General features: G+C 42.2%; 1 protein-coding gene across 5 annotated transcripts in view; it reads left to right on the top strand.

Moving 5' to 3' along the window:
- Window positions 1–25951, top strand: part of LOC115590183 (phospholipid-transporting ATPase ABCA1) — a 171989-nt gene that overhangs the window by 104255 nt on the left and 41783 nt on the right. For all 5 annotated transcript variants that reach the window (XM_030431448.1, XM_030431450.1, XM_030431447.1 and 2 more), the window contains exons 31-37: window positions 3373–3471; window positions 4229–4418; window positions 13699–13793; window positions 14346–14451; window positions 17874–17948; window positions 20152–20321; window positions 24662–24839. In XM_030431448.1, the coding sequence (XP_030287308.1) occupies window positions 3373–3471; window positions 4229–4418; window positions 13699–13793; window positions 14346–14451; window positions 17874–17948; window positions 20152–20321; window positions 24662–24839 (913 nt within the window). The remainder of the gene's footprint in view (window positions 1–3372; window positions 3472–4228; window positions 4419–13698; window positions 13794–14345; window positions 14452–17873; window positions 17949–20151; window positions 20322–24661; window positions 24840–25951) is intronic.

The raw sequence follows: 25951 nt of genomic DNA, 5'->3' as shown, positions 1-25951 counted from the left end.
TCAAACTAATCTCGACACTGCATTCGTAATCTCTTCTTGTGACACGGTGCCGCCGTCGCTTATCCGCCCTGCAGGTATTTCATTTTCGCTGGCAGCGCTTTGTGGAAATTCACTTTGAAGATGTCAAAACACAATTAAATGTAACGAGAAACTGGTTTATTTGAGATGCAATCTGAGCTCTCAGGCGCACGCTTCTTTTGTATTGTGGAGGTTAAAATTTTTGAACCCTTAAGTGAAATCTAAGCAAAAATGTGTAGTAACATTGTCAGGTGTTAATAAACAGCTCATGAATGTGGTTCTATCCACACAGCCACCACATAACCCTCCCTTACTTTATTCTTCTGCTGCTTCATTCTCTGGACCAGTATTGTTACAGGTTTAGCATCACACATCCACCTTTTTCCTTCTGTACGGGCACTTCTGGGCTTCTTGGAGCATTTTGTGTGTAACATTCAAACATGAAGATTAAGATTAGCGACTTTATCAAGCGAATGCTATGAACACTATCATTATTGACACTGGTGTGTTGGTATTGTAATACTTTGTTACGGATGCTCATTCTGCTGAGCACCGAAAGTAATAACCATGATTGTTTCCCCGGTAACCTCCCTCCTGACCAAACCTGGAATGAATTAACTTTTGAAATGCTTTGTGCAAAGAAGCGTTGAAGCACTTGGTCTTGAAAAATGACTTCAAGCTTTTCAAGTAGTTTAATAGTGGGTATTAGGTTTAAAGTCCAGTTCTTTGTCCCTCTTTGTAAGTGCTGAAACACACAAATTAATTCTGTCTCTGCCTCTCTCTGCTGAAACATTCAACATGGTCCGTCTCTCTCCATGGTGCTGAAACTTTCAGACCCAGTCTGCTCGTTGTCACTACTTTTGCCACTGCTATGTCCTCTGTGGACCGACTCATGGAGTACATGGTGTCATCATTTGCACTTAGAAACAACCAGCAAAAGTACAGCCGCGGAAAACCCAGGCAGCAAACTACCTATAAACTAAATTATCATCTCGCTCAGGTTTAGAAGGTGAAGGTGAAGGTAAGTTGTAGCTAACAAGCTCTAGATTTCAGAGCATTTTGCTCAACAGTCTCGTTCACAAAGTCTCTGAATGGTTCACCTCTCTCTGGATTTCCTGGAGACCGAGTTTTCTTCATGTCTTTGACATTCCCCCTGGCCAATTATTAAATATTGTCTTTTCTCTTGAGTGACTTTAAAACATCCTGCCTGTGTAATTAAAAGTAGTGTGCCTTTTCATCCTAAAAGTTCATTCGGAGGAGCATCGCAGCTCTGCTTGCATCATAAACGGCAATGGTCCATTTAAGTTTCGAGTGATTGAAGATAATGATTGATCTAGTTTAGCAGTCCAGGGGCCTTCTTACCCCGCTCACATGGTTTAATGTATAACAGTGATCATAATGTGGCTTAGTTAACCTCTGTATTTTTAGTTTTAGGTTTAGAGATCAGAATATTAAAGCTAAAGCTTCCTCCTAAAAACGGATCAAAAACACTCCTTTTATTCATTTTTCCTATCTCAGTAATATAATGTAGCCTTCATTTGACTTTCTTCTAATATTGTCTCAGTTCTTAGTTCTGTGATGTTTCATTTTGACTTGATGAACTGTTCATTAGTTTCCACTCTTTCTGTGTGTGTGCACAAGTCTTTGGAACTGTCCAATAGTTTTATTACTTTGAATAACGTGCTAACCCAGCCATTGTTAATTACAAAACAGATGGCTGCACACAATCCTTTTTTTTTTTTTACAATCCAGCCACTTCAATTGCGCTCACTGGTGGTCAAGGGAACGACCGTATGACCTTCACGGAGACGCCTCTAAATGAGACAATGAACACAGTATTAATCCAAATGGTCGGTCGGGCTGTGGCTCACTGCTGGCAGAAAGCCATCACGATGGTCTTTTTGTAACACTGTGTTTTAACTCCCTCCGGTACCCTTAAGATAAAGGGCAGAGTGTGTGCGGTTAGTAATGAGAATGAAATTGGAATGGGAAGATTGTTTAACCGAGACACGGGGCTCAGATATGTACAGGACACTCAGATAATAATGAAAGGCTGTGAAGAGCTTATACTGTACACAGAATCCTGAACAGGCTCGTGTCGGTACGTGCTCGCCCAAGAGTACACATCAGAACAGAGCTGGACTCAAGCTATAGGCACAGAGTATGCATCACCGTACAGTCAGTGTTGATGTGGGAGTTCTGGTTTTGAAAAAGATGGTAAACTCTCTCGCACTTCTTGTATAACGAAACCCCGGCGGCAAGCAGCATCGCGTCTTTGCGGCCGAGCATTGTCTCGAAATGCACCACGTCTGATCACCTCATGTGCATGCCGTATTTTCCTTCTAGCCTCTGCGGATGTCGAGATACGTTTAAGATTAATGATCGTCTAAACACCCGTGCTTTGTGGAAGACAGATCAGATGATCAACTGTGACAGGAGATGGATTATAAGATGTGTTGAACGCTAACCAGTTGTGATCAAAGAAGGATTAGAAGACTTGTCAAATCCTAACCACCTGTGAACACTGCGTATTCCAAACATAATGACAGATAGCACTACTGTTACATTTACTTTTCACTTACAACACTTTCAGACAATATCACTGACTGAAGTGATTTCAGGGCCTCTAACATCAAAACGTCTTTGTAACACCAGTCAAACCATCAATAGAGGTTAATAGTAAGTCTCAGCTTGCTTCTCCTCACAGTAAACTCAGCTCTTATTGAGTGTTGGCCGTCTTTTTCTTTTTAGATGGGATCTCTGCTTCCAATACTATTAATGCTGCACAGGTCAGTCTGTGAATTGATTCAGCTGTTTAAGATAGACACCATCTTGGTGCCCTGTCAATGTCCAGTGGAATGACAATAGATCTCAGTCGATCATCGGTCAAGACTACCAAGACTTTGATATATTTCCATCTTGAACGTCTGGATGGTTAATTCTGATCAGTCCAGTCAATGCTGCTGCAGGCAAGTGTACAACTTGACACTTTTGATGGGTATGGCTCTGCAGAAATGAATGAGTTTTCAAATTATACTTCAGCAAAAGGTTTCAGTCATCTTCACAGTAACCAGCTGTTCCTCCAGCTGCTAAAGTAACTACCTAATCACATTGCCCAACAACTTATGACAATGTTCGTGACGTTGCAAAATTCTCCATGTTAATGTCAGTCGAAACTACAGCAAGGCTTTTGAGCTACACTCATCACATGTTGAGAACCATAAATCAGGCTTCTGACAAAGGGGCCATATTCCATCAATAGTTTTGATGCTCATGGATTAAGTAGAAACTTAAGGCACGCTGTAATGTTGGTATGTGTTTTATTTCTATTGATTATATTCCCAATTTCTCCAGCAACGACGGGCCAGATAATGTGGAGGTGTCTCGGGTGGTGGAAACCTTGGTGAACGAGCCTGGCTTTGGGACTCGCTGCATGATTGGAGACCCGATACCGTGAGTATTTCTGAGTGCACAAGAAGACAAAACAACAGTGTTTGCACATTTTTTCAAGCCAGACGGTCTCTGTGAAATGTAATGCTCTGCAAGCTGTTTATGTGTGGATAGTAGCTGGACACCTGTGTATGCACATACCCAAACATGGACTTGTGCGTTCCTGAGCATGTGCCTGCGCCTCCTGCATGGAAATCCTGCTGCAGAAATCAAACAACCCTGAAAAAGAGCAAAGTAAACCAGAGCGTAGTAGAAGCTCTGCATGCCCATGTTTGGAAACGAAACGCCCATCTTGATCAGAACAATTTGAATAATGAAAACGCTTTAAACTTCAAAATGAAATGGAATTATTACTGAGCTCGGAGCCCATACAGTTCATGAGTGCGCATGCATAGCAAATGCAGTGAGCTCCATACTGTGCTCAAGTTCTTCAAACACACGTCTTGTAATTCAGAGGTATTATCCAGCAGCCTTTAAAAAAATATTTTACTCTTGACAAATGTTGTTTGTACGAGGTCAGTAAACAGAAACCTTTCAGATGGCAGACAATATCCAGTCAACAAAGTACTTACAATATCTCAATTCGATCCCCCTCATTCTCCTCACTTATCACACTTATCAAGCTTCATGCCACTGAAGCTGTTACGAATGTGGTAAAGATAAGAGAACATTTTGTTTATATGTTTTTCAGTAGTTGCGGTTGGCAGGACTCAATTATTACCAATTAAATACTCATTGTTCATCCATTGTTCTCTCTTAGGAAGTTACCGTGCTCGCCGAGTGGCTCTGAGTGGTTTACACCACCCGTGGATCAGTCTGTCGCTGACATCTTCCTCAATGGGAACTGGAGCATGTCAAACCCCTCCCCCTCCTGTGAGTGCAGCACACCTGAACGGTCGTTCATGTTACCTGACTGTCCACCCAGTGCAGGAGGGCTCCCGCCACCTCAGGTCAGTCTCTTACACCAGAGCTTGTGTTTTTTGCTGGGAGGGCAGTGTGGTAGTTGCGGTAGTCACCATTATTTGACGTTGTACAGGTTATACATTTGATGTGCTGCACTGTGGTTCTGAAACACAATGGGCCGGTGCCTGCTCAGGCCTGTAAGAGCTGACCAAGCAGAGCAGACTGGGCTTTTTTAAGATGGGGACATTAAAGAAGAAGGGCACTGAAATGGAGCGTTCCGACAGAGGTGCTCCTGTTATGGACAGCAGGAGAAAAAATAGTTTTTTGAGATGTGAATACAGGCTAGGACTGTTTGCATATTCACTGATATGTACATACACAGTGAAGGAACAGGTGTTTTTTAGGCATTTAAGGCATGAGGGGATTTTTATTCAGGAACAAACCTTATTTATAACCTCATATTATAAATATGTAATTTTGATGAAGACAGATGGGTTTTTAGAGGTTTAATCAATGCCAGGAATGACACAACAGCACAATAAAAAATGCTTCTCATGGATGCTTTCAGCTTGCAGTCTGAAAGTCCCAGTCAGCATCATTTTGATTTGAAAATGTAAAGGGACTTACCAACAAGGAATTTGCATTGCATTGCAAAATGTAAATCAGCCTTTTGTGCTGTGTCCCTTTTGTGAACTAGCGTGCATGCATGAAAGTCAGACCAAAATTGATTCCGTTGAAAATACACTGAATTTGGCACTGAGAATGATTCAGCTGGTTCCACGTCTGCTGAAAACCTCGAATATACCCATAGTGTGTCCTCCTGCTCTTTCAGGTGTATGCCAGCCTTTAACTTTCTATTTTTGTATTTCTGCCAGCATAGACCTTACACTGGACGTCACCTTTTATTCTCACATCATCCCAAATCCATACCTATTTTTTATTGGCCATTACTTTATACACATGGCCAAATGCGCTAGGGCAAATGTTGCACATCTGACCTGAAGAGGATCATCCAGGTTGGGATCGAAGGACATGTTAGAGGCTTTTTGCTACCAGCCACCACCTGCTGACTGAAACAATCACTATAAAGACTATAAAGTAGTGTGTCATTTGGAGCTAACTGGTTTGCACTGCTGTCTCCCAATGATAATGAGACATCCAAGCTTGAGAGAGTAACAGATTGAGGAGCTGCCACCTCCACTTCAATGTCATTTTATTCGCAAGGGCTTTGTCTGTATACTTGGGCTTTGCATATTGGGTAGCTTTCTCTTCACATGCAATAGCATGCTAGAAAAACTGCCATCTGGAAACAGTCTGCAAGTCTTAAAGGATGTCTGTTGTACTAAAACAGCATGTCTGCAAATTATTATCTATAAAAGCCCGAAAAAAATATTTGAGAAGTTGAATATTGGATGGGAGTCTGGGCAGCCTTGATGTAACAGGAAGTGCAGAGGTGGGAGGGTGTGGCAGGAAAGTGTTACTTTTTACAAAAGTGCCAAATCGCAGTAATATACACATGACCTGTGTCTACCTCCAACTAATGTCCATAATGTTCCTCCAGTCCAGACCCTCACCTTTTTTCAAATAATCATCAATAATGTGGAGACACTGTAGAACAGTCTGGTATGTTGAGAAAATGCTTTTCACTTTGCTTTAAAGACAACACTTAAACAAAGCCAGGGTATGATGATACCCAAAATCTAAAATGAAACATAATCTCATATCACGATACCATAAAATATCAAGATATTGCCCAACCCTTTGATGCTCCTACAGGACAAAAATACACAGCACACCGCTCTTGCTAGTGTTTTACATTCACATACCTGTACAGATCATCCTTGATGTGGAAAAAATGTTTTTCGTTCATCTTCCACTTCAGGAAAACTCATTCAACATTCAACATCCACAGCAGTGTCCTTCACTTTGAAACCATGCATTCATGCAGTCTGATGACTGTTATTCAGCCTTGTAGCAGTTAGCAGCACTTTATAGCATTCATACAAATTGAAACATTAATCTCTCAATTGAAGATCAACAGCAGAAAGTCGTAGAAATGATCCTTGCCCTCATAGGTGACCCTCAAGTAATTCCACTACAAAGCAGGGGGAATATATGAGAAAAGTCCTATAAATGAAGCCGTTAAAGGGATAGTTCGGGTTTTTTGAAGTGGGGTCATATAAAGTACATATCTATAGTCGATCTGTTTCCTACCGTAATCACCGATCAGCGCAGCCTCAGTTTGGAGAAGTAAAGAGCCGCTCCAGCCCAGAGGCTCAGCTTTGTACTGCAGTGAACGGGGTTCAGCAAAAAAGCGAAATTAACCACCTAAAACAAGGCTCACCTAAAAAAATCTATATCAGGTCAAGTGTACGTTGTATAGGTAAAATTCACACCGCTTTACATCGCCGTCAGACCGCGCTTTCTTTTGGCACTACATTTTCTCAACCGCAGAACCTCCGTATCCCTACGCATGAGCGCTAATGCGGAAGGATACGGAGAGTTAAGTTTCGTTTTTTATCGAAAGTAAACCTCTCGTCCAGCCGCCGCTCGCAGATCAGCTGTTGCCCAGTTACGCTAATGCGTAGGGATACGGAGGTTCTGTGGTTGAGAAAATGTAGTGCCAAAAGAAAGCGCGGTCTGACAGTGATGTAAAGCGGTGTGACTTTTACCTATACAACGTACACTTGAACTGATGTAAAACATTTTAGGTGAGCCTTGTTTTAGGTGGTTAATTTCGCTTTTTTGCTGAACCCCGTTCACTGCAGTACAAAGCTGAGCGTCTGGGCTGGAGCGGCTCTCTACTTCTCCAAACTGAGGCTGCGCTGATCGGTGATTACGGTAGGAAACAGATCGACTATAGATATGTACTTGATATGTAAAAAACCCGAACTATCCCTTTAAGTTTACCTTGAGCAATAATTAACATGCTTTATGTTAACATGAGTAGACAGAACATTGCCCACATGATCCAGTAACTAAAATGTTTTGACTTTCCAATGGTACACTGTGAGAAAACTGCATGTTTTAGTTACCTGCAGTGATTATCCGCATCCAAAAATGTGGCCTTGAGCATTTTGAGTGAATATAGTTTTTAAGGTGATGTTGATAAAATGTATTTGTGGACAAATCATTTTTTCAAAACAGTATACCTACAGAGCTTGTAGAAAGGTGCACAGTCCTTGACTCAGTGGGATAACATCTTTGCTATGGCTTGGTGTTTGTGTTTTGTCAGCATGAATAGTCTTTAAAAAAAAAAGTTAAAAATGGGAGATCAAAACAACATTTTATATAATTAAGCTGCATCTCAGGGAAGAGAGAAACTTTATGGGAGCAGAGGGATCAGATTACACAACAGACGGCTATAATCTTCTGCTTCACTGAGCTTAAAAATGCCTTACAAGTTTTTTAAAAGTGTTTTTAGATGTCTATGATATCATTTAAATAGTCCTTGTAAGTTCAGTTTGCACAGCGGTTATGAAGTAAAAACATTTCCCTTAAGTCTCAGTTCTTAAGAGAAGTGAGGGAGCGTTGAAAGAGACAAAACTCACACAGCCACATTCAGATATATCTAAAATGATTGTGTCTCTTAATTGCCATGACTTTTCCCCCTTTAGAATCTAACACTCTTGGGAGATGTCATCTTGGAAGGACAAATGAGACACCTTTAAAAGAGAGAAACTCTGGCAAGGACATGAAATGACACAGTTTGAAACAGCAGGCCTCCCCTGACTGCCAGTCTTTTATTTTTCCTCCGTACCCTATACAATACTCCATGCGATATAGTGTGCCATTTCAAACCCTCCACATAGCTGTAATGCCTCGTTGAACTTGTGCGAGTCTCTCTGTGCGCTCCCTCCTGTGACAAGGCCATCCGGAGCCACATTAATAGAGCGACTGTCCAGGTATCATGTTATAGGATGATTGTTGAGACAGTCAAACAAGAGATGTGCCCTTTGTGTAACCTTTTCCTTTCCCTGACGTTCGGTCCTAGTTTGTGACAGCACTGTCACACAGTTGCCCATTTGTTGACTTGCTACTTGTATCTTCAAAGTACCCTGCGAGGACATCAAGGTCTTCCTTTATAACCTCCTTTTTTGTGTCCTTTTCTTCTCCTTCACCTGCTACTTCTATCTAAAACAGTCTGGATCTTTTCCTTTTATGTTATGAATTGCCACCACTTGATAACTTTACTGGATTTCTACTTTATCCTGCTGTGAGTTGCAATACTTTGGTACATTTAGCCTCAGTAAAAAGGCAATTTATAAAGGCCAATTCTTGACTACATCTTGTTACATTCACTTGCATCATTTCTTTATTTACAACATCTCGTTTCGTTCCAATCCAGATCCTGTAAAAAGGATATTAAAATGGACTCCTGTATTTTTTTCTTTTTTTGTTTGTCTGCATGGAAACAACCTTGAGGACATTGTGTTATTATCATGCAACAAGATTATTGCCAGTCATCTCCCACTGTGGCTGAAGGAAGTTTAAATTTAGCATTAAGAAACTGCTGGAAGAGGAGAACATTTATATGCAATACATATGCTGTAAACAGTCTGGTTTCTCTGCTCATCACCTTTCTTTTTTTTTTTTTTTCACATAACGCAACACTATGTTTATTTGGCAGGGGTCAGTTTTTTGGTAACTCAGTAAGCCGGCAAGCTGTGCAGCCTTTTATTTCATCATCTGATGGCTTGAAAGATTTATACCACTGTGACAGGGTGCGAGCTCATATGGTAGAGAGATATTGTAATGTATCGGGATTTTGAGGTAAAATAATTGATCTTTACCATTTTAATGCAAGTAAAAAGACTCATCTTTGTCTGCGTATATATCCAGTGTCTTTATAAATGACAGTGAATGAAAATACGGAACTCGAAACCCTCGAAACCTCTCCGACCCTGTTCACCGCAATCCACAAGTGGGCCGTAACCTGTAATTTACTGTTTGAGATGCAGTGTAATGCATAAAATCATGTGATAGATCATACAGTATATGTTTTTTATATTGTCTGGCCATCGTGCGTCAAATATACAGCATCATTTCTTGAAGCTGGGAGAATTGTTGCTGAGCATTGCAACATGCTGCTGAACACACGTATGCACTCAGGAGGACGTGTATGCTCATGTGCTCTGGAAACTTATGCATTTATCATCATTGCTCACCTGCAGCTCGCGGTCCATCACACAGGGGGGGGATGAATGAATGCGAGTCCAAGGCAGAGACCACCCACAGTGGCTGAGCACATTGTGAGGATGTATTCCCTTTGACCTGAAAGCTTCCCCCGTTGAATAAATCATGACAAAGCATACCAGCCTTACGCAGGTTTTCTTTTTTATCTTTTATCTTGCCCATCCTCCGAATATGCCCTTGAGAAGCTACAGAAAAAGACGGGAGAGGGAAAAAAAAAGAAAACATCGACACATCACCGCAGGAGGTAGTGCGAAATCATTGTTTCCATGGAAATGGCAGGCAACAGTAAGCCTCGATGAATAGGCCGTCATGCATGCAACGGAATTGATAAAGCCGCCACGTTCACCAAATTACAATTGATGGCTTTATCATTGGAGACCGGCCTAACAACTGCTCACTTTAAAACTACTCTCCTCAGCCTCATCTGTTAGGTTATCGAAGTTCGGCATTGGCTTACCACTTGTGTTTCTTAAAAAAAAAAAAGCTTGTGCGAGAGAAATTCAACCTCTAATTAAAGAGTTTGTTGGTTTGAGAGAAGCTCTCAGCAGGAGTATTTGTTGCATCTTCAAAAGCTTCTGCGTGGCATATTCACTTTAATTCAGAACGTAGACTGACCGGATCAGTGAACTCATAATGAATCTGTTAACTTCACATCTATAAGCAGCTTTTTTTTTCACCCCCCTCCAGCAACAGCCTATTGGCAAATCCAGTAACCGCGGATCAGCTCCAAAATCCCCGCCAGCTCCATACACAACCTGGCAAACACAACAGGCTGGCACATCCTTTCTCTGCTGGGCCCTGTTGATTTGTCACCTTGACTCCCAGCACCCGCAGACCCATTTTAGTGTAAAGCGACCTGTCCTGAGTCACCCTCTCAGCAGAAGGCAAGAGATGCTCCAAAACAAGAGCAGAGAGGTCATTGGATTGTGAGTCGAGGCGAGTGTCAGACAGGGCAGCGGTTTTCCCTTTGTTGTGGTTAAACAGAACAGTAGGCGTCCGGATGAAAATCTGTCACCAGGCGAGGATGTGGGCAACTCGGTCTCTCATGATCTGGGACAGAATAGGCAGAGCAGCATGTAAGTGTGTGTTTGTCACCCAACAAGGGCTTTGCACACCACTCCAGCTATTACCTAATGGTTGTGTCTGGCTCAGTTTAAAATGATTGTTGTGCCGAGATCAAATCGGACATAATCACACACAACACAATGAAACCGCATAACCGCAATGACACACACACGCACACTTCACACAACAAGGCCGCCTGTCACTTCCTGCCCTGCTCATCATGTTATAATGAGTTCAGTGATTTTAGAAACAACTTCACGCTTGCAGAAAGAGATTGTTTTGCTGAAAACACAATTAACCTGATCATCACTTGCAAAAACTTGAAGTCAGAGGACATGTGACCCTGCACCTCAACATAACATGTTTAATTATAGGAGAATTCTGCTTCCCTGAGATTGCTTTTCCTTCGCTCGGGCTAGATAACATTTGAATTTTACCTTAGAGGTACAGTGGGATACAAACAGTGCCAGGATTAATATGAACACAGCGCGGCCTCTTATCTCCCCTGCGCTCGAGTATGCCAGCTCATTCAACGGATTTGATTACTCCTTAGTTTACATTTCCCTCACCCCTGTTTGCTTCCCCAGCTATCAAGCTACCACTGTGCTGTGGAGAGATGCCGCTATGCACAGAATGCCAAACAAACTGACGCTGTTCACAGGTAATGAACAAGAGATGCAGGCACAGGTATTGCACGACCACGTATTGCACCAATTTCAGTCTTTCTGATGGGGGATATGGACCAAGGCCAAAATAATTAGACCCACACTGACTGCATAAACTCATTGTACACACAGCAGAGTGTAAAGCTCTTATTTATGGTTTTGTTTGTTTCCGAGTTCCTGTGGTCTTTTCGAAAGAGAAGTATGTTTGTTCAGAGATAAGCCAAGGTTGCCGTGCCGTTCGTCCTCCTTATCTCTGATTCATAAGCCAGATGGGTCCCCTTCTTCCTCTGCCTTCTCCTTCTGTTTGTTCTTTGCCTTGTGACTCGAGTTCTCCTCCTCGTCTTGGGCGCTCTCCTCTGCTCTTTTAGCTTATGTTTCCACCCTCCATTCACTTCCGTTCTGTTTTTCTTCTCCAATTTGTTTTTAGAGCGACTTTCTGGTCTTTCTAATATCCCTTTACTCTTCACCTCCTTCTTGTTTTACCTCAGCTTATCCTCCTCTCCTCATCCTTGATGTGCCCAACACCATTTGGTGTAAAAGCCAAAGAAATTGTGATTTATCTGTAAAGGGGTTTTGGACTCAGTAAGAAAAGACATGCCCAAAAAACATCCTTCCAGCTGATTCCTAGACATCATCTTCTTTACAGACATCTTGTGTACTGTATGTCCAAAGTGATAAAGAGTGGGTGTCCACACAAAGGTAATTGACACACAGGGCTAACTGATTAAACAAGACACATCAAGCTTTTTGTACAAACGTTTAGATAACCAGCGTAGCTAGTGGGTACATTGGTAAATTGCACTGCAGTCAGGGGTCCCTACTGCACTTTATCAAGGATCACTCTGCTAATTAGCATACTGCTACCTCTCTAAATAAGCAGGGGCTAAAGCATATTGGCATGAGCGTGTGTACTGGGAGGAATCAGCCTACACACAGTGGAGTGTATTCATGTTAGTGTGTCGCACCCTTCCTTAATTGGATGTTGGAATGTACCCATTTATCCACAGAAGGGCGTCTAATTAGGGTCCTTTGACATTAGATACAGCTTCTGTAGCTTTGGCGGGGGTCTAGATATCAGCCAAGCTTCCCATAGCCAGGCTTAATTGACTATTATGATAAGGGCTGGGGGAACGTGTTCCACGCTGCTGTGAACAGATATCACCTGCGAAATGGTCTCGCTCTTAAGTTTTGTTGATTTTTATTCGTCTAGCGGATGAGTTTTTACGGGTGGCTGAGCAGTTGCGTCTGCTGGAGTCTGTCTGTGGTCAGCCGCTCTGCTCATGATGCTCCACCACACATGGGCGCAGCAAAGTGCTGTTTGCAAAAGTTTGGGATCTTTCAAGAAGTAAAAGAAAAGGCGCTGTACCTCTTTTCATGAATGTCACGCATCTCAAAACATCTACAGATTAGAAGTTGTTATGAAATGTTTGTCTGCGTCTAAACATCAAGGTCCAGCGTGTAGAGTTTGGGGTAGAAATGGAATTCAAGTTTCCCAATTGTGTTGGCTTCTCAGGTTTTCTTGTGTGTTTGTTTTGTGTTTTAAGCTGGCAGATGTAGGTGAGGGTGAGACGAGGGGTGTTCACTTGGTCATAAGCTGCAACTACACTGTTGCAGATGCCACTGAATCCTATGCACTGTGCCTTTAAGGCTGCTCTAAACAATATGTTACTCTTCAATGCTCCTGAGCTCTACAGAGCATGTTGGAATCTTTTTGCTCATTGTTTTGCTTTCATGGTTCACCACTTACAGATGAAATATTAAAGAGCAAAATAACCACTAATTGTCGCTAACTGTTTGCTGTTTCTTCCATTAGCTAATTAGCACAGTTAGCCATGCAGCTAACAGTCCAGATTTTGAGCTTGGAGCACTGGGGGAGTGTTGGCGCTTACACCGCTAGCACAGGAGTTTTTGACCGAGATGACCCGGGCTAGCTGGTTAGCATGCTAACTGCAGTACATATCTCTTCAATATAAAACATGGATGTCATGACAACAAAACTGTTGAAAGTTCAAATTCTCACGCATTCTACCTTTAATGATTCTTGTATTCCACCTTGAATGTTTTCAGCAAAAAAAGCAACAAAACAACTGCGTGCTACCTACGCAGCACCCATAGCTGTCAAAGTTAGCGACTAGCAGGTGAACAATGTGTAGCATTTAGCAGTTTAAGACCCTGATATGTTTTGTCGTGAGTTGGTCGAAAAACCAAAACCGAGATCAAAGTAGAGAATTTTAAAGCGACATTTGTAAACATTTGTGATGTGTGATGCTGCTGTGTGATATGCATGGTAAATTAGCAACTCTTTGCTAATATATTCACCATATCAGCCAAATGATAAACCAGTTGAGTGTATTTATATTACAAGTGCTAACACTTTTTGGGCTTTGTCTCTTTTTAACAGAGGATCCAGAACACAACAGACACATTGTTGGATTTAACTGGCCGGAACATGACGGACTTCCTGATCAAGACTTTTGAGCGCCAGGGTAAAAAGAGGTAAAGCATGTCAGTGCTTTTGACTGTGGGTACTGCAAGTGCATTCATGTATCTGTTAGCACAAGTGACTCTCCTCCAGTGCTTTGGCTTTAGTCACACATTTTTTTGACACCGAAAGGAGCCAAATTGCTACCTGTGTTGCTGTTGTGGTGTTGATGCATTCACTTTCAGAAGGTCAGTTGAGTGTAATATGAATGAATGGACAGAATCCTGCAGAGCGTGCTGCCATTTCCCTCTCTACATGTTATGCAGTTGTCATGCTCTGACAAATCCTGCTGGCCCCCTCTTTGATACGCTTCCCTCAACCTGTCTTCTCATGTGTTTGCGAACGTTTAGAGTGCGCTCACAGTGACAGAATTGATTAATTGTAAGCTTTATGTTGATGTGTTTGCTTAACCCTGTGAATGTTTGGTCATGTGTCCAGAATAAATGCTACGTATCCACATTTCCACTGCTCCATAGCAGGTGTAAGAATGCGTGGGTGTGTAAATCCTTGGCTCTGCTTATATGATCTTACCTCCCTCTCATTTCTGCTTTATTCTGCCACTCAAGGTACGGAGGGATCTCTGTCGGAGGGGTCAACTCCCAAGTCCGTCTGAATGAGTCGGCAATCGAAGATGCATTCAGGGATATAACAAACCTTTTGAGTTCATTCCAGGTACTGTATATATTAGATATTTCACAGAGCCAGACCTGTTGATATCACTGAATTATCTGAATAGCCCGGAGGCATCTACAAGGATCCTTAAAACCTTAGAATGTGTTAATAAACCAAGGGCAGAAACACTGAAATTGTGCTGATCCTTGAATGTGGGTTTTTTAAAATTTGGTCAAATAGGTCCTATTGTCTGGGAGTTTGATATTTCCAAACAAAAACATTTTGTCCAAATATAGTTATTAGATCCACATTTATATTGTGGATAATACAACTTTTTCAATATTACCATATCACTCTTACATATGAAACGCTCCTCAACAGTAGAACTCACCCAGCAACGAGTTTCTTTTAGATCTTCTCAGCTCCATCTCCATCTCGCTCTGAAATCCAGTTGTTCCACATTTTAAGCAGTGTTTTAGAGTTCCTAAGACATTGTTCTACGATGTTACAGCACGATGCCTTGATGCTGAAGGGAAATCCACACAGGGCAGAGCTCCGTCCTCTTCCTGCTTATTTATACAGATCGAGCTTTACTGTCAAACACTTACTTACATACAAGTCGTACAAAATCACATTTTGAGTCCTCGTCAGCACTGTGATTTTGGTGCTGCAGCTCTTCTTTCAGCACTGAATGTTTACACAAGTTTTGTGAGTGAAGAGGTGGTTCAGAAACCGATTTTCTCCTGTCAAGGCTGCAGTTTGCCAGTTTTTCTTTTGAGCGAGCAGCTCCTAATTGGAGCGTGGCGTCCTTTGTTCGGTTAGCTTTGTATCTCAGGTGCAGGTGATGTTTTCTGTCGTGGACTTTTGGACCCCGCTCAATTCTCAAGCGATTGAGAGAGAAGAATGAAGGAAAAGAAGAGGAGGTTTAGATTCTTCAAATCTATTTTGTTGAGTGTCCATGGCAACAGGCTATGATTGTCTGTGCGCTGCCTTGAATAAAGGTGTTTTTCACCACACAAGAACACTCGCATTCACACACACCATCCTGCAAACCTTTTCACTCTCCGGTTTATTTAACTTTATCTGCTTAACTACCTCAATTCAATTCGTACACATATGTAAACTCACACACTTTCACTCAAGCTTTGTTTTGTGAACTTTGTACCAACTCACTCGTCCCCTTCTTGCATCTCTCTCTCTCAGCCTTGCATTCTCACAGTCTCTCATTAACATTTCAAATTTTGGACGTTCAAACTACTTCGAGATCAGCACATTGCTTCGCCCTCAGGCGTCTCCGGTCTTATTCCTACCCAGGCTCCTTTCTCTGTCTCCCGGATCTCAACACTAATGTGACTTTAATTTGTGCGGCAGCGATGATGTAACCCTAATGGCTGGGCATTAGCCATCCCAGCTCTGCTTTCCTTGTTATTAAAGTGCTACGCTGTCCTTGGGAAATGTCTGGCTCTCTTCTGCTCGGCAGCCATTGTGATGAGAGACGTTAACGGGAAGTAGCGTGTTTTTGCACTCTATGCCACCTGCGCAGCCTGGGAAGTGGGCACTGAAATGTCTGTTTAATTGCATTTCCCATGTCTTCCAGGTAGAAATAGGTTTCCGTGTTGCAAGAAGCGATGGGAGCGATGCGAACAAGAATGGCTGTGTGCTTGGAAGTTGTTTAATTAGGCCGAAAAAAAAAGTAATGCGTTAATGTAACTGCTCTTCCCTGAAATGTTTATTTAACCTCCTCAAACAACATTTATTTTTATTTATTTTTCATTAGTCAGAGAAATGAGTCTGTAATTTAACAAATCACGAATCCCTTCCTGGCAAGTCCTCAACACACACACACACAAACACAGATCACGCTGTCACACACACCATTTGACCACTGAACTGTGGAGGCCACATTGGAATATTGGCCCGAAAAAGTCGCCCCACACACTCGAGTGGCTTTATTGCTGTGTCGTTAGCCGTGGCACCGGTGGGTCCACTGGCCAAACCAGCCTTGTCATTGTCCTTGAGCGGGGAGGAGTTCTGTCAAGGATTAGACCCCGGCAGCGGCTGGCCCACTTCTCATCTTGTTTCAGCCAGCGCTAATCCTCCGGAAGGCCACCTATTGGAGCTGCCGGGCGCTGCTTGGCGTGATGCAAACCAGAGTGAAGGAAAAAACACAAAATACCCTCAAGATTCCATCGCCTTTTTGTTTTTTTGATTTTTTTTGCTGAAGGAAGCAGTACGGACAAGAGTAGGAGTCTTGTTCTCTGCCCGGTTTATGAATAGGTAATGACTTGGAACAGCGCGGATGTTATTTAACACAAATACTCTTGTCAGCGTAGATGGGGGTGTTTTTTTTTTCCCTCCCCTTTCACACTGTGATATGAAAAGAGATGACGAGTGCGTGCTGCGTTGCTGATTTGATGTGTAAACATTTTGTTGTGCCAAAGGAGCAGACGTGATCTACGGCAGGGCGGAAACAACGCTCTGAATACATTCCTGAAATTTGTCCAAATTGTCTGAGAATGTCACAATGTTAGCGGAGGCTAGGTGGAGGAATGTGGGGGAGGAAACGTAAGAACAGGAGCAGTATGATCTCCTCAGATATCTTGTGTCTACTCCTCCTCGCACCTGAGCACACTCTTGCATTCTTGCGACGTCTTTCTTGATTTTTCTCCTCTTATTTTTCCTGCCTCCCCCGAACCTCTCTTCCCAGTTGTCACCAGCACTTTTCCTCCACAGACCTCTCCTCACCCCTCGCCACATCCGCCCCCTCCCCAGCTATAGCCCCATGATGAAGGCAGAGTCCAACAGGAGGTCCATTTGCATTTATATCACACATGTAATGTGCTCAGTGCTCTTATGGCTGGGCTGAACAGCATGGTATCAACATGACACTTTGGAAATCGCATGCCTGTCATCTGGAGCCCTCTTCCTGAGGCTCATTTCACCTGAAACATGAGAGGAATAGAGCAGATTTCTAATGCAACCTGTCCGGTCTACCCTCTCTCTGCCATTTCATCTCCCCGCCTCACCACAAAACCCAGCAGACACTCCAGAAAATAGTTTTTTTGGGGGGGGGGTTATTTTGGACACTTACAATCCAGTCATGCTGGTTGAATCTGATTGGTGCGTTGGATAATGAGGTAATTTCTGTTACTTGTGAGCCTTTGTTTCATGTCCTCTCCCTCGTCTCATGATTTTAATTATTTCGCACGATTTAATAAAACAGAAACGTCAGAAGAGAGCGGGGGAAAAGGACTCGCATGTAGCCAGAATAACAGGGGACACATTTTTCCCCAAGTCTGTGGGAAATAAGTGGCTCAGCACAGCCAAAATGCTCTCCGGAAGTCTTAATTCTTGTCTCCCTCTGCCTCATGTTTTGCATTTCAAAGAGCACTAGTGGTTTTCCAAGTGTATCCAATTAAGTCTCAAACTCATTTTTTTTCTTTTTTTTTCTTCTTTACTGTTGTTTTCCTCATCTTCATTAGGACAATTTGACTGATCAGATCCTCCCCAAGGCTGAGACGCTGCTGAAGAAGCTGGGAACCAGGGACAACGTAAAGGTATTACCCTTCACTCAGCTGTTTGATTTGACCCGATCTGATGAAAGTTTAATGATCTCTGGGGGGAAATGAGGCAGGTGTCGTTTCGGATTTCTTGGGGAGGAGAGGGGTGGTGATTAGGAGAAACAGGACATGATGGAGAGAGTGGGGGCACAAACCCAACTAAAACTGACCCAGTCACCTTTTTTACTCATGCAAGGATTCAATATAGACTATACTTGTAATGTTTATCCATCAAAACATTTTTGCACTTTTTTCTTCATGAGAATAGCTGATCCACCTTAAAGGTCAGTCCACCTTATGTGAGCAGGGGTCAGAGTTGTCATTAAACCCCATTCATTTTAATTAGTAGGTTGCAAGCAAGATGCGAGGACTTGGATCGGATGTGTGACAGTTGCAGCAGCTATCCACCAACAATAAATAGAAAAAAAACATGATGAATGCATTTATGTGTGTGTACGTATGTAAGCAGCATTTATTTTTGTAGCTGGTTTAGATGGAGCTAGTTTAAACTGCTTATACACCAGTTTACTCCAGTGGTTCCAAATCTAAAGGATTGCAGTATAAATTAGAGAGGTTGTGACGTGACTAATTGGGTAGGAAAGATGTAAAAGTTATTCTACGGTTCTCTACTTTTTACTTTTCTGAAACTGCTAACAACTCCTACACATCCAACGCACGGCAAAGGGTGCTGGAGAGTACTGGAATGTATCTTATAAACTTATCACATAATAAGTTTTTTGTCAAATCTTCTTCTTGATCTTTATCTAGCAACTATTGCTGTCTAATAGATTTAGTGGAGTAACAGTACAAAGTAGCAGAAAATGGAAATACTGTGATAAAAACTCAAAATTATAATCAAAAGTAAAGTTCATGTGTTATTGTACATTCCAGCACTGGACTACACGTCTATCTAATGTTGAAGCTGATGCCTCTTACACATATCTCATGCTTGTATCTCTCACGCTGAGACTACAGTCTTGCTCCTCCTCAAAAACAGCGAGAGGTTTGAAGTTGTGTCAGAAATGCAAATGTGAGTTGCCATCGCATCTCCTCTTGTATTTGTCGCCTAACTCCATACCACCCTCGTGTGTTTAGCAGACACGATTATGATCTTAGGTACATCAAATAATCTTTGAGATGTGGATCTTTCAGAGACTTCAGGATGAAGGGAAAAAATGATATTAAAAATAATATCAATTTCGGTCGGTGTGTGTGTGTGTGTGTGTGTGTTGAGATACGGCGAGAACAAAGAGAATGAGAGTCGCAAACAGACAGAAAGAGAGAAGTGTGTGTGTGTGTGTGTGTGTGTGTGTGCATGTGTGTGCACATCTGTGTGTGTCGTTTCTCTATATCTTCCTCTGTAATGCACTGTTATGTCAGGCTGACACTCAAACACCATCCACTCTTAATTAGCGCTGCACTATCAGCGGGGTGTCCTCTCTCACTCCCGCTTGCTTTCATCCATTCTCTTTCCTCTACACCCCGCCAGCCACCGACTCAGAGAATCACTTATTAAAAAGAAAGTGTGCAAAAAAAATAAAAAGATGCTTCTTGCACCGTCTCTGCAGCTGGCATGCCGCGCCATATCGGGATTTGGCAGTCATCGCCGTAGCCTTTATCTTCTATTAGAAGAAAAAGTTACATTTGACAGTTCTGTTGCTGGCTCTTATGGAACAGTGTGTTGCTGTGAAAAGTGTTTGAGAGATCATTTGACCCCTCTCCTCAGAGCTCCTTATGCACGCTAAGTGGACAGAAATCTATTTTATCTCTTACTGAATTCTCGCCATCTTAGGACGAAATATGTATAAGCACACAGAGATACAGAATAGAAAGCCCAAAGGTAACAAAGTAATGTGCCGCACATCTCACTGTTGGTTGCACAACATATTCATATGCCTTTCTTTGCCACTTTTCTGGATAGTTAGTGTTCTGACAAAGCCAAAATAAAGACGGAAAAACATTTCCTTTCGAAAACAGAAATGGAATCCATACCACAATGAGAATCTTTCATCTGCGACTGTATGTCTTATTCTTTCTCAAGTGTGCCTTCTTTCTTAGCCTGCATTTTAAATCTTTCTCCACTCTTTGTCCACGACCGAATGTATCGATGTGTCGGGTGTAGTTGCTAGGAGACATCTGAACCGACTGCAAAGCCTCCGCATGCTGTTCTCTGAGCTAATGCTCGCCTCTTCCTCGGCAGGTGTGGTTCTACAACCAGGCATGGCACGGCATGGTGTCCTTCCTCGGCACGGCCAACAACGCCATCCTGAGAGGAAATCTGCCGGCAGGACAGGACCCCCGACAGTACGGCATCTCTGTGTCCAATCACCCCCTCAACCTCACCAAGGAGCAGCTCTCCTACGCTGCCATGTGAGTCCTCAGACCGAGAAACCAGTTTTAGATTAATGGAGCAAAGGTGCAACTTGAGAAATCACTGTTTTTGTTCATTATGACTTCCCATGTGCCTCATAGAGGTTCAGCTGAGAAAAAAACAAGGCAAAGTGTAAAATGTGAAATATAGTGTTAATTAGAAATGCGATCAAGGTAGATAGCATGAAATGATGGCAGCTATACGGACACGTGCACCATATCTTGTGGATATAAAAAAACTTCTCTAGACTTTAGAGTGTAGTCTGCAATTATCTCAGAAAGCTACGTCTGCAAACCTTGTCTGCAGTTTCCCCCCTTAATAATTTCAGCATGTAGGGCTGCTGCATTGCATTCTGCCTCTTGTTGGAAAACATGATTTTTTATTTTCTGACAATGCATCATCTGAGAGAGATAAAGCAGAGCGAGCGGGACGGAGCAATGGAGTAGGGGGAAGAAGAGCGGAGACAAAGGGAGAACAGATGAGTAAGAGACAATACAATAGGAAGCATAAGACAGATAGATGGATGAGGGATTTCTTTGAGTATGCACAGATTTGGAGGCCCATGGGAACCCCGTGCGAGGATCTACCATATTTTTTTCTAATTCCTTATCCCAGGGCTAGCAAGAGAGCAGCTCCCCATGAGAGTGAGAGATTAATGACGTGCTAAGTCACAACATATGGATCTAACCGCTCACTGTGCACTGTTTTGTTCTCTGATCATGTCCAGCGATTGTGAGCTTTTGTGTGTTCCTTAATAATATCTATTGTTGGATTTTTTCCCCGCTTTTAATGGAAAGGAGTTGGAATGTGCTCTGCTGCAGCAAATTACCGCGCAGTGCCATAACCACAACTCCTGACATTATACAGGCAATTCAGTGGCTGCTACCAATCACCACTTAGCAGCGGTTTTATTCCGTCCTCTGCTGCTGCTTGAACCCAGTCCTCAGCCAGGTATTTATGTAGTGATCAGGTGACGACGACAGCCCTGAGTTAGAGAGGGAGAGCGCGCCGAGGTTGGGCGATAATTACAACGGTAGGTTCAGGATGAGCCTTTTCTCCTCTCTCTCTGCGCAGAGTGTGACGTCTGCAATTTATGAACTATGATTTCCAGATTAGCTTGGACAGTCCGTCATTGTTGAACAAGCGTGCAGACAAGAATGGGGGAAAAGGAGAGAAAGGGTCGACGAAGTTGCTTAATGCTCCACTGAAGTGTTTTTCTATATGACCACTGGATCAAATAAAAACCCAGAAGAAATATCAAACTACGCTGCAATTCTTCAGACTGTCTCTGCAATTTCTTAGCCTTTTTCGGCTTATTATTATTCTGCAAACAATGTGCTCTTCAACACCATGTTTGGCAGTGTCAGACATTTATGTTCTTTTGGTGATAAATGTCTAAATGGCAGGTAGAAAAATGTCTCTTTTCAACCCGCTCAACACAAATATGTCAACAGATTAAGAAACGGACAGCTAACAGCTATAGCTTTTTTTTGCTGAAGTTGTTAGAGAATGTAATTATTGACTTTTTTCATTGTGTAGCCAGAGACAGAACTCCAGATAGCCTAAATTGCTAATGTTGTTCTGCAAATTCCTCTAGTGATGTCCCTCTGTGTTGCATTGTGGGTAATGTAGGCACCAGTTTTTTTGAAAAAGGAGGATTAATGCACAGAATGAATGAACACCAGATGTGTTACGGTCCCAGTGTTGTGGGGCAATAATGCAAGTTATTGGTTGATATGTGAGTTATAAACATACTTCAACGTACCCTTTAAATACACACATTTTAGTGTGCATAATTCGGTATTTGTTGTCATTGCCTGTTGAGCATGGTGGAAGGATGTTTGGACTAATGTTAGATATATAAAAATATATAATATATATGTAAACTTGCAAAAGTCCTTTCTATGAAATTTGATGAAAAAATGCCCACGTTTATTTTGGTCTCAAAGTCAATTTGCAGCAGGTAGCTGTCATTGTGTTTGTGAAGGCTTCTATAATTTATCTGTCACCAGTCCAAGTAAAGTCCCTGAATTACAGAGTGAAGAATAACCACCAATAATGAAAAGTGTCTCTCTGGCCGGTAAAAACAATAGTCAGCCTTAAAAAGGAAGTTAGATTTCTCACTGCCACCTCCTTAATGTCAGGGAGAGACAAATGCTCGAGCTGTTCTGTCAATAACAATTCGCCACTAAATGTAACTTGTTCCTGTGCCAGGTGTCGGACACCAAAATTGCACCACGCCATCTAATTTAGAAGTGAGACGCCCCTCTAGTGCACTCCAGAAACAATTTCAATACAGGTGATGTCACAAGGCCCCAAACTGTCAAAGTGTGCATGTGGAAAGAAAGGTAGTGCTCACACCCATCGAAATTACCACTTCACTCACACCCTGTTCCATCTGCACGATAAAAGGGACTTCTAATTTTCTCCACGCGTTCAGAAATGTCACATTTTGGCACATTTCCATTATGAAAACACACTGTATCATGTCTCTGTTGCTGACGACCAGCAATTTGGCAGCTGACTTCTGTCGAATTTGATGACTTGCAAATTAATATTGTTTCTGATTCGTGAGCGTCGTCTGCAAAAGCATCCCATTGAAGAACTCATGTGTGGCTGAGCTGCCAGATGAAATGTAATTCTCTCCTAACAAAATTGGAATGGCTCTCTACATTGTCTACATAATGCTGCATAATACAAATAACGGCCTTAATGTTGCGCCTGGAGCTTCAGATTTGATAATTATCTCCTGCTATCAGCCCTCCTACACTTTAACATTTAAGGCTGTGGCCCGCAGCCCTTGTCATTAAAAGAAAACGAAAGGGAAGCAATACATCCTGTAACGCTTTACTCCCACCGCTCATCTTTCTTGCTCTTCCATTATTACTTAATTAGCAGATTGCTTGTCCTGTTCTTCACAGCAATTAGTGAGCTTCAAGCGTAAGGGGTTAGATCATTCACAGCTTCGTCCCCTACATTATCTCCCCACCCGACCAGAGCAAACGGCCCTTGAAACCTGTTGAAATGTGGACCGGCACCCGCTGCTGTATATTATTTTATTTATGTGTTCTAATTGTGTCTGGTTGGCGGTGATAAATACAGCCACATGCCCACACGGGGTAGCTTCTTTAATATGCTAATTACACAACAGGAAGTCTTGAGAGAGATTATCGCCGGCCGAGGGTGAGGGCGACGGCGGGGGTTAAAGGAGCACATCATGATTTCATCTGATCCTAATTGAGCAGGACTCAGCGAAGGACATTTTCAAAGCAGAAGTGAAAACATACACCAGTCAAGTGAAGGTCAACATCTTGGAGGACAAAGGGACAATTTGTCTGGACGAAGTCAGGATTTTAAGCTGTGGACCGTTGCCAAGAGACGACCACGAGCTGTGAGTCGAAGAAAAAGAGGCTAGGATTAAAGCCTATCATGGTTCCAGAGGGCTAATGATCTTTAAAAGCTTTTTTATTACATACAAACAGCATTGTCGGTGCTTGTCTGATTAAGTCTTGAAACTAACGAGCAGCATTTCTGCAGGCGTGACAAAATGCATCCAAACAATGCAAAGTAATGAATGTAATGCGTTTATTGCATTACAGGAACTGAGACAAACGCTGCTTTAACAATGCTTAAGTGTCGTCCAGCTCGTTCCCTGGTAACAAGAGATCCGACCGCACACCTGTTCTCTCTTCTTTGAATCTCCTGGACTTTTCTTGAGTCACATTTATACACCTATAAGTACACTTCTACCTCCACAGAGAACTGAGTCCATCAGCTTTAACCTTTTCTGTTATTCTCATTGACGTCAGTGTGGTGATTAGTAATATTTCTAGCCTTGTGAATATTGGCAGAGGAGGTAGATATGAATGCTGTGGTTTGTAGCTATGTAGCTATAGCCAGCTCTGATGAAATAAAAATGAATTTCAGAAAAGAAAATTAAAGGGGCACTTACCTCTTATCCATAATGCTGTTTATCCGTCTAGAATGTTCTGGTATGAAGTTTTGTTTTACTTTTTCAAATGTGGACCATCTAATTCCAATAACTCCAAAACTGATAAACTTACACAACAACAATTCAGACAAAGGAAACGTAGTTATTCTTGAGAGTGTACTGTCCCTTTAAACGCAGTGAATATGCACTTGGCCTTCTATTCTTTTGAGGCCTTTTTCTACATTTTAATGGATTATTTGAGTTTTTTACTTCATAAAAACACTCATTTATCCCAATTCATTGTGTTTTTTTTGTTTTATCAAAGGAACCCACAGAGGGCTTACTTTTAGCAAGCGTATCTTCTCTCTCCACTCAACCTCCTGTTTGCTGTGCTCTATTCATTCACAGGGCCACGACCTCCACTGACGTGGTTGTGTCCATCTGCGTTATATTTGCCATGTCCTTCATCCCTGCCAGCTTTGTCCTCTTCCTCATCCAAGAGAGGGTGAACAAAGCCAAGCATCTGCAATTTGTCAGTGGAGTAAACCCAGCTGTCTACTGGTTGTCCAGCTTTGCCTGGGACATGGTGAGTACCAGCTTCATCACGCTGATGTATCACCTCTTAATTGATCGTAGCGTCTTCAGGTACTACTCAGACATTTCCAGTTGTATACATTTTTAATGAAATCTAGTTGAAAAATGTGAGACAATGAGATTCTCTCAGGTTTCAGCGCCATAAGCCTCACTTTACAACAATTTGACACTCTTCTACTATCCTGAGTTTATTTCCACCTAAGGCTATATGTAAAAAAAAAAAAATCCACCTACTGTAATTGATAATGTAGCTTTGACACGGCTGACCTCTGGGAAAAGCTTCTGCGGAGCAACAGTTATTGGCTGAGGCGTAATTATCGACACCGGCTGCCCCTGCTGGTTACGCTCAACAGGCTCACCGGCAGTTTCCCTCAGGCATAATTGAAGCAAACATTTTATCAGGTACCTTTGGTAAAGAAATGGCATCAGGACGCTCATCATTATGGTGGATAAACGCTGTCGGAGTGGAAGACAAATGCACCTAAGGAGTCAGTCTAATGATCCTAGCCTGAAGCCGTCTGCATTAGCATGCGTGCTCTATCAACAATAGGGATATTAGAGGGAATCCAGGTTGATAGCTCCTGAATATATCCGTGTAAACCTTTTTTGTGAACTGTAAATAAACACGTGTCAGCGTATCTTGATGCATTCTGTTTATTTTATCTGTGGTACATCATTTATTCACCAGTGGGAAATTGTAGATGTGTTTTATTAAAGAGCTCTGCAGCCAAAAGGAATATTAAACCTCAAAGTGGAAGGCTTTTTTTTTTTTTCTTCACCCATCTTTTGATATTGACTGAGTTTTAGCAGCATTTAAATAAATGGTAGTTTTAGTTGGAAGATTTCAGAAAGCAATCGTGCACTACTTGTTCGGTTTAATGTGTCGGTGAGCAGCCACGTGCCTCAAGCAGAGCAGAAGCAGATTGGTCTGTTATTTAATGAATTAATTAGACAGATAAGGATGGAAATATTTAAGTGTTGATCAAGAAAGTAATTTACAGATTTCATAATTACACATCCTTTCAGTTTGTCTGAAAAATAAAAGCACAGAATCTTCTCAGGTGATGCCCGTAGAACAGTTTCTTCTTCCCCACACTTTCCTCT

This window comes from Sparus aurata, chromosome 10 (genome assembly GCF_900880675.1).
Source record: "Sparus aurata chromosome 10, fSpaAur1.1, whole genome shotgun sequence".
NCBI lineage: Eukaryota > Metazoa > Chordata > Actinopteri > Spariformes > Sparidae > Sparus > Sparus aurata.
The sequence above is the reverse complement of the archived record's forward strand: the minus strand, read 5'-3'. Positions and strand labels throughout refer to the sequence as shown.